At 31.2% G+C, this 15,239-nt stretch overlaps 1 protein-coding gene across 1 annotated transcript in view; it reads right to left on the bottom strand.

Annotated features, from left to right (window-relative positions):
* Nucleotides 1-14,922, bottom strand: part of LOC133182272 (dmX-like protein 2) — a 44,848-nt gene extending 29,926 nt beyond the window's left edge. The window contains exons 1-14 of the mRNA XM_061317052.1: nucleotides 14,751-14,922; nucleotides 12,838-12,963; nucleotides 11,841-11,912; nucleotides 8,679-8,757; nucleotides 7,662-7,866; nucleotides 6,292-6,358; nucleotides 6,164-6,203; nucleotides 5,830-5,965; nucleotides 5,372-5,557; nucleotides 4,263-4,346; nucleotides 2,336-2,511; nucleotides 1,681-1,911; nucleotides 865-1,052; nucleotides 387-499 (exon numbers count right to left, since the gene is read on the bottom strand). Coding sequence (XP_061173036.1) covers nucleotides 387-499; nucleotides 865-1,052; nucleotides 1,681-1,911; nucleotides 2,336-2,511; nucleotides 4,263-4,346; nucleotides 5,372-5,557; nucleotides 5,830-5,965; nucleotides 6,164-6,203; nucleotides 6,292-6,358; nucleotides 7,662-7,866; nucleotides 8,679-8,757; nucleotides 11,841-11,912; nucleotides 12,838-12,963; nucleotides 14,751-14,837 — 1,790 coding nt within the window. The 5' untranslated portion in view covers nucleotides 14,838-14,922. The remainder of the gene's footprint in view (nucleotides 1-386; nucleotides 500-864; nucleotides 1,053-1,680; nucleotides 1,912-2,335; nucleotides 2,512-4,262; nucleotides 4,347-5,371; nucleotides 5,558-5,829; nucleotides 5,966-6,163; nucleotides 6,204-6,291; nucleotides 6,359-7,661; nucleotides 7,867-8,678; nucleotides 8,758-11,840; nucleotides 11,913-12,837; nucleotides 12,964-14,750) is intronic.
* Between the last annotated feature and the right edge of the window lie 317 nt (nucleotides 14,923-15,239).

The raw sequence follows: 15,239 nt of genomic DNA, 5'->3' as shown, positions 1-15,239 counted from the left end.
CTGGTCATTAAGGCTACTAAGTCTTTTTTTTGCCCAGAAAACAATTCGAGCAAACTAAAAATAAGAAAATTACAAAATGTATACATATAAATATCCAATTAGTGTTTTCTTCAAGAAGAAATGCATAGCAAAGCTATGGGATGACCAAACCTTTATTGTTCTATTGTCTTTTTGGCCTAGTCCAGATAAACTTGCTCAAGGCTAAGTACACATCTTCAAGATTCCAAACTTCTACAATTAGTTCAGATCAATCCAACACAAAGTCGGACAGTGTGATTGATATTTTTTTTTTAAAAGGAGAAGGTTTTCTAATGATAAAGAAAGCCCATGCTCATCCAGAAATTTTCTGAGAACCTTACACGAATAAAGCTAATTAACAGCCTTACCAAACCAAAAAACTGCCATCCACTGGGTGTATACTAAACATCATGTCTGGATGCTGGTGCCAGTCCCTCAGTAGTACCTCTATTTTTCTGTCTAATGCATCAATCACTGAACCCTGTCAATATTTTATCAATATTCCAATTTTAGTCTGAATTAGGCTACCTCTACCCTCTTCTTTTATTCAATTCAGTCACATAATAATGAATTTGCTACTAAATTTACTTTCATAAAAATTGAAATGTCATCATAACAAGTCTTTATGCAACTGTTATTTTAGTTGCAGACACAAGATAAAATGAGTATGTTCATAAGGGATTCAAACATAAATGTATCTCATTGTTTTCAATCTTTTCGTAAATTATGCAATTGTATAAACTTAGCTAATTCTTAGCTGTTGCAAATCACTTTAATCAAGAACATATATTATTGTAATTTATACAGAAACAAAGAGAACCATCCCAGCATGCAAAGAAGGCTTACAGACACCTCAGGGGAGTTCATACTGCTGGTCCCCTCAGAAGTTTGGTCTGATGGATCTGAGGAACCCATGTTGGCTTGGCTTTCTGCGTAAGTCCCCGCCACATCCTTGGAAGACTTGTGACGAGAATGTCTGCCTTTTTTCCTGAACAGTTTGCTTTTCTTCTTTTTGCCAATAGGATGATATTGAGCTTAAAAGTAAAAAAAAAAATTCTATCTTGGACACAAATATTTAGACAAAAGTAAATCAAGTCTGTTTGCTTGGTTGGAACACATTGACAGCAAACAAGTGATTGTTACAAAAATCTATTAGGGTCCCGATGAAATAAATTTTAAATAAAACTTCATATCTTAATGAAGCACTTCCACATTTACTAATCACAGAACAGCTCAAAGATTTCCTGATCAAAGTTGCTTAGCACACCTTTACTGGTTTCAATGCAATACATCAAGCATTATTTTCAAGTATTCTTCAAGAGCTTTTTTTCTGTGAACAAATGCCACAAAAAAACTTTTTATGCATCACAGTAAACTTTTTATGTGCCAGAGCAAAATATTTAGTGCAAGAATGAAATATTTAGAGCCACTGACAGTAAAATTCATTGTGCCTTCACTTAGATCCACTATTGTTAGAAGGGTCAGCTTGGAAGACAGGTGTAATTATTCAAAATTAATATTAATTGTTTACCCCATTATTTTATTTTGTCTGTCATTATGACAAAATGCCATCTCCCAAAAATACTTAATGTTTTGGGCCACAGTTAAATTTTAAAGGATGAAGAACCCTGTTTTAGTTTCAAGTACATGTATTTCACATACCACTTTTTTCCCCTTCATCAAGGAGATGGTCATCATGATCGCTGTCTGTTGCCTCATGGTTGTCATGGTGATGGTCATCTGAATGACCATCTACATTCAGAACTCCTCTGTGCATGTCCTGCAATATGACTTCAGCTTCCATTGTGAATTGTAGCTCTTTATTGTTTAGCCAGTGAAGTTGGAAGTTAAAGTGCTGATCCTTTGACCCTATTACTGGTAGGAGAGGAACGTCTGGAAAGACAAAGTGAAATGTTGTTAACATTGTTTACTTGACCATCACTCCTCATTTTTTCTCTTAGCATTACATCTTTGATTGAAAATTACATGACAAGTACATTTACTTCAAATTTTCTAAAAAAGATGCCACTGATGTTAGTAAAGACATTGCATAATGCTTTGCAACAGTATCTTATTTTGCACTGATTCATAAAGTATTTAATATGTACAATGACCAAAAGCATTACACCAATTTTTTTATGATTCTCTATAGTTTGTTCTGTAAAAGCAATCATGTTACATACATGTATGTGTACTTTTGTGCATTTACATACAATTTTTCTTAATCATACTACTACTATACTATTGCTTCAGCTCAATCATCAGAGAATATAGCTGCATCAAAGCAGGGAAAATGGGAATTAATCTTAAATTTTACCTGTCTCTGGGTTGATGCTGGCAGCCAGATGGAAGTGCAGTACTGTGGCCACACCGTTATGATGAAGGGCATATTTATGGAAATCATGGACACTTTGTACGGTGTTAAAACTAGCCATACTCATCACAGTCTCTGGTCCCATCTTATGGTGCCTCTTACGCTTGTGGATAGCATGTCTGATCAGGAAACATAAAGGTAGTTTTATAAAATAATTAATTAAAACCAAATGATCAAATTACTTGTATTTAGTAGTGTATACCAACATGAACAAAATATGCCAGTGAATGAAAATTAATTTACTCTGCATTTAAAAGAAATAATTTAATCTGAAAGGATTCTTTAAAAGAAATTGAATCTCAAGCTATGCCATTAACGGCTACACAGATATTTCCTTTACCTTATCTATAGTGTTGCTCATGGATTAAATCTGATGATTCAAGTCTATAACATTTTAAGTTTATAAAATCTATGTGAATCTATTTATGTTTAACTATTGAAAGATATCCTTGACCATTCATTTACATCCATGCATAAATACCATCTTGTCAGTTTTGTTAAAACCTAATTTACTCAGAAACATTGAATAGCATGCAAATACACAACACCTTACACAGTATTCATAATTACTACCAAAGCAACATTTATAATTCTATCCATCTGTATATTTAATGTAGTGCAATTTATAAAGCTATCTTTTCCACTTATTTTGTGTGTGTGTTTGTGTGTGTGTTTTCAGCAGTTTATGGAGCTGCAAAGTATATTGTATATATATATATATATTATATATATATATATATATATATATATATATATATATATATATATATATATATATATATATATATATATATATATATATATATTAAACTATATGTACATGTTGCTTATACATGTGTAATAAAGAGTACATAAACATTAAAATCAAATTAAAATTAAAAACAGTTATCAAGATGTCACTGCCACTGTAAAATAAAAAAAAAAAATGAGGTTGTCAAAATGTATTTTCATAGTTATATAAAATTTCAATAAACCATGTACACACAATGTCACTTAAACCCCTGATCACATTTCAACCTGTTTTGTTTAAATCCTTCTGTGTCATATGTAGTTATACATGTCACATGTATAACAAATCTTAGCCATGATTAATTACCATTTAGGGAAAGTAAATTTGCTTCGATTATATTTGGAAAGAAGAAATTATACATTTGATGAATACCTTGTACATAGTATCAGTATGTGTGTTACTTGAAGGCAACAAACATTGTTCAGAAAAAATACCTGCAATTCATTATCTACTTCAAAGCCCCCCATCCCCACCCTGCCCCCTCTACCCCCAAGGTCTTAAATATGTTGTGACCCTCTTTTGAGCTACATGATTGTACAGTATTAAGGGTTTGTGACTATTATAAGATAGTGCTTACAAAAGTGTACTTTTGATATATTGCCAGGTTGAATAGCATGATTATGGGTGTAATGGTGTCTACACATATATAATACGAGGTAGAACTGAATTTAGGTTGAGGAAGTTTTGTCACATTGGTCATAGTGATGAATTACAGATGAATTCTCATAGCTATACATTCACAAAATCCCCATCTTAGTTGTTATATCTATACTTAAGGACAAAACCAAACTGACAGTCCTTCTACCAAAATGCATAGACAGTAAGCTAAGTAAAAAAATTCTAACATTTCTTTATGGGATATTTTTGCCATTTTAATAATAAGAAATCAAAACTGGTACAAAATCCAGCTTTTAAAGTAGAATAACAACTGTTGATTTTTTTTTCCAAAATATATATCAGAATTCAATTTTTTCAACTGTGGGATGCATCTGGTAAATGTATATCAACCTATAAATATCATCACCATAACCAACATTTTTGGCTTAAGCTGTAGAAAAAAAAACACAGATTGAAAGAAACCTCTGTAGGTGAACACCACAGGCATCGGTTTTCCCTCTCCAAAGGCGCTTAATGGGATATCCATTGAGCCCAAAATTTCCCTTTCTGTTGCCATGGAAACAAAATTAACATATTTCACTCAGCCATTTTTCTAAGGATCATATCCTTAGGACAATTAGTTCACAGATACACTGCTGCACAAAATAGCACATTTATAACAGATGTACAAAATGCAGCAAAATAGACCACATTCAAATGTATTTGTTTACATACTCTGCATGAAGCATCAATTTTGCTTATTTTCCCTGACATTGATCCACAAGGCAGTACCCATTGTTAGTAGAGAATTTTAGTTAAGACCTAGCTAGGAAGGCTTTTAAACTTACACATCAAGTAATTTGCTACAATAAAACATATGTGTACCCGTAAATTTGTCTAACTTAAATTTGCTTCATCTACTTGTATTATTATCATAACAAGAAATTCTGTACAAAACATATAATATGTGCTCCACAGCAAATATAAACCAAATACATGTATTTCTACACAAGATGAAGCTGAAAAATACCTATTGTGTACACAACACTTATTCCAACAAATTTCTAACATACCTCTCAAATGTATGCAAATGCAATCTTTGAAAAGCAAAATTTTGAATTAAAATTAATCTGCTCTTTAATTTCTAAAGAATGATGTTGAAGCCAAAGATTCAGATATTATGTTAGATACAATGGTAGCAATACAAATGCCTGACATTTGTTAACTAGGAACAACTGTGACCTGATAAAAAAAAAAAAGCTTTGTCCTTGACCTAAACCTTGACCAAATATATTGTCTCAAATTCACATGAATCAAACATACCAGAGAGACAGAAAGACCTTAGAAGAATATATTCAAATCTTTGATTCAATACCATTAAATTTTACTTAAGAAAGTTAAAAGATAATTATATGTAATAAAGTGCAAAGCTAAGATTCTACAACAGTAAATGTAAACTTAGATTTTTTGTGAAGATTATTAGAATTTTTTAAATTCTGCAGTTGTATTAAAAATTCGCAAACAAGTAGTCATCAAATAGCACCATTACACCTTTGCAAAAGATACGAAGTCTTTGAAGCAAGTTTTATTACCTGATTGTCTTTAACCTCTGAAGAAATCTCTTCTTGTGTCTGTGGGTGTGAAACTTTGGATCCACCGAAGCATTGGGATCAAACTGTTCAAGGTCAACCAGCCCGTCATCTGGTAGAATTGTCTCCACCCACAAACGGCAGACATTATCTAGACATGAGGTCACTAACATGTTCGCAACAGCTCCCCTATAGGTTATCATAGTTTATTTATAGAACTAATCTGACTTTTTCTGATGGATTTATATTACTAACTAGTGTGAGTGTTTTCATACAATTATATACATGAAATCTGTCAAAGCTTTATTCAAAATACAGAAATTTTACCAAGTTACCATTCTTCATTCATTTGTATATCACAGAAATCAATAATAATTATACAATTGTGACAGAAAATATCAATGCATATTTTCTTACAAATTCATCAATAGACACATGTATATTTGTCTTCTATTTCTTACCTGGGCATGTACTTGCTGGTTTTCCTCCATGAGAACCCTGTGACAGCCCTGGGATGGGCAATATAAATAAAGGAATAGTGTTGTTCCTCTTTCTTAGGGCTCACCACACTGTCACCCCTCATAAAGGGATACTGGTCTACAGAAGGATATACATGTACTAATAATTCATTTGAGCAGGGAAGAAAATAACAACATTAAATTATGAAACAGAAAGGTCTACAATAAACTTACAAAGCTCGATACATAGCATCTTCCTTCCAAGAAAATTAGATAATCTAGTTTAGACAGCTAGTACTGTTAGCATGAAATGATTTTAGAAAAACAATAGACTTACTTTTTCTGTCTTCATACCATATCTTCACCAATCTATCATTCTGTAAAGGGAATACATTGGAATTTCAATACTTACAACTTCTAACCAGTCTACATACTCTGTTAATATACAATAGGAATACTATATACCTTTCCAGCTGATGCAAAGAGTAAGCCGTCCCAGGAGTACCTTAGATGATACACAGGAGTCGATGGTCTGAAAACAACACAGAAATAAAACCGTTACTTCAAAAGTTCACTCGATTTATGGATATTTCCATAGAATAGATAGATAGAAAGAAAAAGATTACTTAATGCTACGTCATGCTTTAAAGATTCTAAAACTTTACTCGAAACTTAAATACTCATAGGCACTTATCAATGCTTTTGACACAAAATAGAACATTTGTGACCTTAATCTTGGTTGTCATGAACGCAACGTTGTGGAAAGCGAGTTAAGGTTAGGTATGGGCCTCTCTATGTAAATGAGTTACTACAGAGCAGACTCGTTATTACGATGTTCATTTTGTCACGCTAAAATATCGTAATACCGAGGGCAACATAATAAAAGTTCCCAATAATATCAAGTAAAACATCGTTTTGAAAGCTTGTTGTTGCATTAGGTGTATTTTTCTCCTTTTGTTTCCTTCTTCTGTTCAAATTCTTCATTAAAACGCTAGTAATTAAAGCACAACAAGAGGATTTTTATTATGTAGAGAAGGTTTAAACTCACTTTCTTATACATAATAAGTACCCAAGACAACGTTATAAATCAATACACATTATGACATCATATTATGACAACATTGTCCTTTACTCACGTCCTTAAGAAATAAACATCAACAAAACAGCTTGGCGCAAGGGTTATCTTCTATTTTATTTTATAAAAACAAGATTTATTAAGAAGAAGAATACACCAAAGATCGATGGTATTGCTGCACAAATGTCGACAGTTCAGTTGTTAAGTTACTATTTGTGGAGTTTTGAGTTGAAAAACGATTAAAATGAAGTCTGCCGTTTCTTTATATTCTGATCAAATGAGATGACACATCCTATCTGTGCAGCAATTTCATCAATCTTTTCAATATTCTTCTTATTATTATACCATATTTTTGTAAAATTAAATAAGATATGCCCTTGTACTGAAGCTGTTTTGTTGATGTTCTTTATAAACTTGAGTAGCAGAGAACAATCACATCTTATATGACGTCACAATTTGTACTGGCGATAACGTGGGTACTTAATAAATATATAATTGAAAGTCAGTTTAAACTTTCTCTGTATAATAAGAATCCCTCTTACATGTTTTAATTAGCTCACTTGAACAGAAATGCCCATACCTTGCCTTAACTCACTTGAATCGTTGCTTGAATGATGAATCAAACTTTCAGGTACATATCAGAGAGAGTTCTGCTTTCCACTTTTGTGAAAGATTGAATCCACACAGTAAGACGGATAGTTGAAGAATGTGATTTTTATTTCTCTGCCATGAAGGCAAAGCAAACATAATTTATACATACTTGCATTTCCAGACACAGATCCACACTGTCTCAATCTCCTCAAAAGGATCAAAGGATCCTCCTTCATCCTTATCATGCTTGTGGTCATCATCAGCCCCACCCACATCAAAATGGACAGTCTTAGATCCACCAACAGTTTCCTCATGATGTTCTTGGCTGAATGCCCAGATCTGTATAGATTCACCTCCAGTTAGCAGTCTAGACCCTACAAAAATACCAAACTTAATGTAACTCTATACAATAAATAGATCCTACAACAATAATAAATCAGTGTAACTCTATACAATAAATAGACCAGACAAAAATAACAAGTCAGTGTAACTCTATACAAAAAATAGATTCTAACACAATAACAAGTTATTGTTTCTCTATACAATCAACAGACCCTACAAAAAATAACAAGTCAGTGTTACTCTATACAATAAATAGATCCTGTAATAAGTCCTTGTTACTCTATACAATAAATAAATCCTACAACAATAACAAGTCATTGTTACTTTATACATTCAACAGACCCTATAAAAAATAACAAGTCAGTGTTACTCTATACAATAAATAGATCCTACAACAAGAACAAGTCAGTGTTACTCTATACAATAAATAGATACTAAAACAACAGGCAGTGTAACTCTAAACAATAAATGAATCCTACAACAATAACAAGTCAATGTTATTCTATACACTCAGAATGTGATAATTTTTTAATTTTTTTTTTTTTTTGGATAACGAAGTTTTCAAAGAATACGATATTCATTTTACCACATCTTTTCATTATAATACATGTTAATATATCATTATATCTACAGAATTTGTTCTTCTTTCTGAAACTAAGTTGACCAACTGTGCTGACACTGAAGAATTGTTTGTAGTTTCTCATGTTTATTATCAAAATAACAACATTAAAATAAAACTTAATAAATGAAAATTAACTCCTTGAAATGCTGTTATATCCAGTGCATGTTCTAAGTGGACTCAGTTATCAATAAGAGTATTTTACAGAGAAGTCATTTTGTTTACCTTCAATGTTCCAGCTCAGACAATTAATGTAACAATCCGCTTCAAATTTAGCTGTCTGATACCACCTGTAATCTAATTTCTGAAAAACATCAGAAAATGAGTAGCACACACAAACGCAATCAAAACAGGAGCAACAAAATTGGAAAAAGAAAGTCATTATCTTCATAATGAGTAATGTATTTCATTGAGCAAAAAGTCATGTTCAAGCTAACTCTGATGTGATAATCCATTAATTTGTACACTTGATGTTCACTTTGATAAAAGAAAAAGAAAAACACACACTACGAAAGAATTTTAGAAGCATAATGTATGTGAAATACAAATGCTTCTTTGTTTTAATGCATACATTATAAGCATATTATGAAAGCAAGCCACTGCAGTCAAAGTTCTTAATGCATATAGAACCTTAGTCCTTTACATCTATATGTGACACGCATTGTCTACTGCATGCAAATATCTGATACTAATTAAAAAGAGATGCATAATTATATATAAATGAGTAAACCTTGTACAACTACACCCAAAACCATTCATTTTCACCCCAGTCCCATTCTTTTACTTTTTAATAGTTTTATTTAATAATACCTACAAAATTCCTTTTAACCCAATGCTTCAAAGGAAAATGAACTTTCAGAACCCTTTCCCTACACTCTAACACCACAAATTAGTCTTCTCAGTATTTTATCAGTAGGTTGTTTTATTCAACCACAATTTTGACTGTACAGTGACTTCTACCAGGTAAATGTGTCTTTGGATTAAACCCCATTAAAAGGATTCAAGGACTCACCAGCTCAGTAATAAAAACCCAAGAAAAAACCACTTGCCTTATTACATTTCATGACTATGGAAATTTTACTGGTATTTGTAGACTTATTCTGTTTGGCAATTGGCAACATTTTTTATGAATCTCACATAACTTTAAAATGAAAACAAATTATCCTACAGATATTTGTAAGACTCCCATTAATATTGAAACACTAAAGATTTTCTTGGTTAACAATTTTTATGGTTTCTTTAACTCATTAACAATGGGCACATTTCAAAGCGAGCTATTTTACACATCCTTGTGTAAAGCATAAAGAGTAAAATGGCTTAGTATTTGATTTTAAAAGGAGACAAATTCATTTCTTAGCACATCTAGAAATCAGCTCTAAGCAAAAATTTACCAAGCTTATAATGTATTTTAAATGTTTGAAAGTCAAACGATAAAAAAAAAATCATTGAAGTACAAATGTAGTACATACAGTATGAGTTATTTGACAAAGCTTTTAAATTGAAGACTTTAAGTGATTTTGGCAGAGAAAAAAGGAAACAAAATATAAACAATAAACTTGAAGACTTGAAGATCCTAATATAAATACAATGTATTATGTTTTCTTTTCAAGGCTTATATGATTGTGCATTTAAAACTGTACAGATCTTTTTTAAAAATCCAACCTCAGTCATCTTTTTATGAAAAGTATGGTACATTTAATAATCTGGAAGTGAAGTGGAGTTGATATGTACAGTAAAATACACATATACTGTAAGACATACTTTTGTCCATGCAGGACATATTTAAGTTAACTCCATGGTCACAAACAAATCCGTGGAATTTCATCTCCATGGACTTAAAGTACATTTATATAGTCAGTAAGATGATATATTCATTGCTAATAATGCAACGATCAATTTGCATTTTTGCAGATTTCAAGTGCTATAAATAATTTATTCATTTTATTTAATGTAACTTAAGTATGTATAAACATAATCAGTGTATTAATTCATAAATAATAATTGCCGTAAAACAGTGCACCATACCAGCATAGCAGGATAGCTATCAAATCCATAAGTTTGTTAACATAGTTAATGTCTACCTAATGTTATCACATCATAATTGTACTGTAAAAACACTTTTGGGTAGTTTAAAAGATAATACAATGTATTAACATGCCTTACTTATGATTTTTAATAATTTAAATTTGATTAAAAACAAGAAAATAGTAGGCATAATAAAACACATGTAGATAAAATGTTTGAATGATGAATAAGTTATATATCAATAATAAATAAGTATGTCTATACAGTATGAAAAAAGTGCCAGGGATTAACAATTTTGATTCATTTTAAACCATAATTTGTTAAGTTTATGATAGGTTTTAAAACCATGAAGAATGAAAATCACTTCACTGTAAGCATGAATTCATTGTAAGCATGTTCCCTATAACTGTGCTTACTGTATCTATTTAAGGGTTGATTATAGATGAAACTGAGGTAGATTTTATAAGGAAAAAGATTATTAGTCAGGAAATACTTGATTAGTAAAGTACAGACCTCACTCTGCTACAAGAGAGAAAACAGGTATTTATAAGAAATAACAAAAACATGGGATTGACACAGATTATATTCAACTAAAGATAAGCAACAACAAAAAAAAGAAGAAAAAAAAGACCCCAGGTTATGATCTTCACTCAAGTGATCAAGATAAGAAACTGAATCTCACCTGTTGGTATGAAATACATGTATTAATTAATTAATATTATTTAAATAAATCTTTTTTTGAACACAAGATAAGTTTTAACATATAATTAAAGGACACTGACTCCTTGAGAAAATGCTTCAAAGCATTGTCTACTCTCTTATTATGAATTTGTTGTGTGTTTATTTAATAATAAATATGCTAAGCATAACTTATAAGAAATGTTCCAGCTGGGGACTTTCGGGTATTAAGGAACACACTGAATAATAACATTAATATTAGAAAAGATAAATGATGAAGTTATCATATAAAAATATTAAAGAGGCTAAAATATACATGATCAATGAACAAAAAATTCCTTATGGTATAAAATAATTTCAAAGAATGGAATGTTAATATCAGAGTGAAGCATTCTTTGTGAGAAATAAAGTACATGTTAATATAACACAAAGCAATAACTTCGTTATGATGTGTTTAAGAGTGTTACTATGTAAATATGCCTAAAAAAGTGTTATGACTGAAAAATGTTAACATTCATTGATATAACTGCTCATCTATGTCATGTTTTAAAGATTTGTTTGGTACCAGTTTTATTAGTACTGCTAAGAGATAGAAAATACTTTAAAAAATTGTACAGAATGAGTCACTAGATTTGACAAGGACAATGAATCTTAGCAAAATTAAAACAAAGATTTTCATCTTACATGTGTACTCTCATGGTGACGTAATGGAGTTGGTTCAAATATGTAAACTTCATTCTGGTAAGATGCTGCAATCTAAACAAAAAATACACAAATTCAAAATTTAATAACTCATACTTCAAAAAACTATCGACTTTTGTTCATATGCTTTTAATTTAATGGGAACCAGATACATGTCATATTTTAAAGTTATGGTTATTCTGAAAATTACTAAAATTTGGAACCTCAGATATCATCCTGTCAAGGAGAAATATAATTGGTTTAAACACAGTTTGGTAATATTCATATCTCTGGCAATATATGGGATCAAAACAAAAGTAAATGTATAGTGATTAGTGCTTTGCGTTGTGGCCACAAAAACCAAGGTTGGAATCCTGGTCTTGGCACCAAATATAAGAGGAATGGAGAAAAATTTGATGGACCAGACCAAGACTTGAACCCTAATAAGCCAGAATTCCATTAAAAATCACTGAAGCAGAATGAAATGCAAACTGATCTGTAATTCATCAAGGTACCTTACACATAGCAAAAATCAGCTCAACATCTGCAAACATTGAGCTAAAAAGTTCATAAAATGAAGTGGGACAGACTTACAGACAGATGGACAGCTAGACAGACAGACAGATGAGGAGAAAACCTATAGTCCCTTCCAGTTTCACCAGTAGGGGACTAACAAATATTCATGAAATCTGTGTTGCCAATATGCTCTAGTAATGCATATCTTGACATACATGAAATTTCTCTGATAAGTTACACTCAATATATTATATATGAACAATGCTTTAACTTTAAATAACACTGCAAAATTACAGGCCATATATTTTTTTTAAATACAATTGTGGATCATTTAAAATGTAGATCTTCTGTATCACAAAATACTTAACTTTTTTTATCTGTCTTTGAAAAAGATAATGCTTGCTTCATTGTCTAAATGAAAGTTTCATAAACTTACTGCTAAAAATATGAAAGGAGAAAAAAAAATTCAAAGAGAAATTCTCACCTTTCCACTGTCTGTTGAGCAATCAATGCAATTGACCTTCACATTTCCATGAGTTACACCTGGTATAATCTGAACTCGCTGGAAGTCACTAGCCAAAATCACTATGTCACATCCTGCTGCGTAGGCCTAGCAAAAGCAGTTACATTGAGATTAGTCATGATTGAGTCTTACACTGCGACCAGAAAACAACTAACAACAGTAAAAACAATTTTAATAATTCAAGGAAAAATGATTTATCTAATGAAAATTAATGGGATTATTTAAAAAACTTTACTTTTAAGTTTTTATTTATTCACTTACTGTTTAATTAGTCTTGGATTGTTGGAAACTAAGATTCAATTCTGTGTTGTAAAATTCATTTATTTGATAATTTCTATACTGACTTAATGATTGTGAATTTACAACAACTTTATTCAATCCAACCAAAATCCACTTCATTTATATTGCAAATATAATAAAATCCACGATGGATTTGACGCTTACCTTTCTAGGCATTAGTGTAGCTGGACTAGTGCCTATTTACTTTTTTTACTAGTCCACAGTCATTTTTATTAGTCCATCAAAAAATAAAAATCAATGTTTTGTAATCTTTTAAAATTAAAAATTACTATGTACATTTTGTACTCTTTTCTTTGAAATGAATGAAGGATTTACATGTACATGACATTTTTGATTAAAAATAATTTCAGAACCCAATTCATACGGTTTCACATTTATTGAACTTGTAAAACCATAAATTCCTTGAAATTTTGCAGCCAATGAGTACTCCTGATCTGGTTTCTTTTCCCTCAATATATATTACACCCTAGTCAATACATTTTGGGACTTTCTTATTACTTATTAGGTTTGATGCTGACTGTACCAAAATGTGTCCGGTTTTTAAAGCCATAGAAGGGAGGCAAAGCTATGGACTTTAACAACTAGAACAATCAGCAACAAACACCTTTAATATATGTGTTTTGTTGAGGATCAAGACTTTAAGTATGTAAATATATATATCTATATCTTTATCTATATATCTATATCTATATGAAATACAACTAAAAAGATGTTCTAGATGCCATTTTGCCATCTAAATTTTGCTACTTGTCGCCTTTAAGGAATTTCAACAGCAATCATGCAATGCATTAAATCCAATGACAGAGCGTCACTCTTGACAAGGCAAATCAATGACGTACTAAATCATGATCAATAAGACATTTACTTTATTATGATAAGCTGTACAATTAAGCCATGAATTTACTACCGCCAAGAAATTTTAAATACATTTTGGGGGTTTCCAAATTTGCATTAAAAGTTCCCCAAATCAGATATCTATGATTATAAATTCCTGAATTTTCTTTGGTCTGATCAGGCTGATTGATTAGTCCAAATTAAAGTTTATAATATTAGTCTGAAAGACTAACTCAAATGTTGAGCCCTGTAAATTCTGATGGCAATTTTAAACATATTTATAGCTGTCACATGTTCATACTGTGCAATTTTTAACTATTATGTCTAATTCTTCAATATGATTCTAATGTTTGTTGATAACTTGATGTTTATTGAAGCTTACTGCTAGCCCATTTTAAAAATTAAGATTTTTCAGTAACATCACAATCTCAAAAAATAATGTTTCTCAATGAAGAAAAACATCTTGAATGTCCCGACTAATACATACATAATAGTTCTTGTTTTGACTTCCCTTATTTAGCTGTTATTCAGCTAACTTCTACGTATTAACTTCTCACTCCTTCTAATAAAGATCTCAACATTAGATTACTGTATGGAAAGTGTAATTCCCTTATTCAATTACGGTAATTAACTCTGTCATCAGATAAAGCTAATCCCGATAGACGATTTCCTATATGGTATATACATTATTGACAAACTAGACACCGCACACCTCCCTACTGTTGTCTCGTTATACTTACCGTAAAATGAATGCCCTCTACGCTTCCAACAGCATAGCACTGGTCTCCTGCATTGCATGCTCCTGTTAACACTTGGTGCCGGTTCATATTAGCCGTAAAAGCACCAAACTAAACGCAACTTATGCTGTAAATAAAAATACCCCAATCATCTGACACATCGCCATATTGGATTGATTTCAGTGAGGGAGGTAACTCGTACAATTTCGTGATGACATTTAATTAATTCGTTCTTTGGATATCTAGTGTTTGCGAATAAATCAATAAATTGTTTTCGGCGATGTTTTGCCTATAAATGAAAATTCATATTTCTTTTTTTTTTTCTAAAAAATATTAAGATATCAAGTAGTACTAAATAGAGACGTGACACCAAACATAAAAATACTTCAGTAAAAGTGAGTTTAACTTCAGAAAACAACTAGAAAACCCAATGATCAGTGATGATTGCAGAGAAGGGAGCATGCTGGACAATTTCCACGGTATCTTCTGAAA

Source organism: Saccostrea echinata, unplaced genomic scaffold (assembly GCF_033153115.1).
Source record: "Saccostrea echinata isolate AGI-Se365-2 ecotype Australia unplaced genomic scaffold, CSIRO_AGI_Sech_v1 ptg000009l, whole genome shotgun sequence".
NCBI classification, from domain to species: Eukaryota; Metazoa; Mollusca; class Bivalvia; order Ostreida; family Ostreidae; genus Saccostrea; species Saccostrea echinata.
This window is presented reverse-complemented; position numbering and strand designations above follow the sequence as displayed.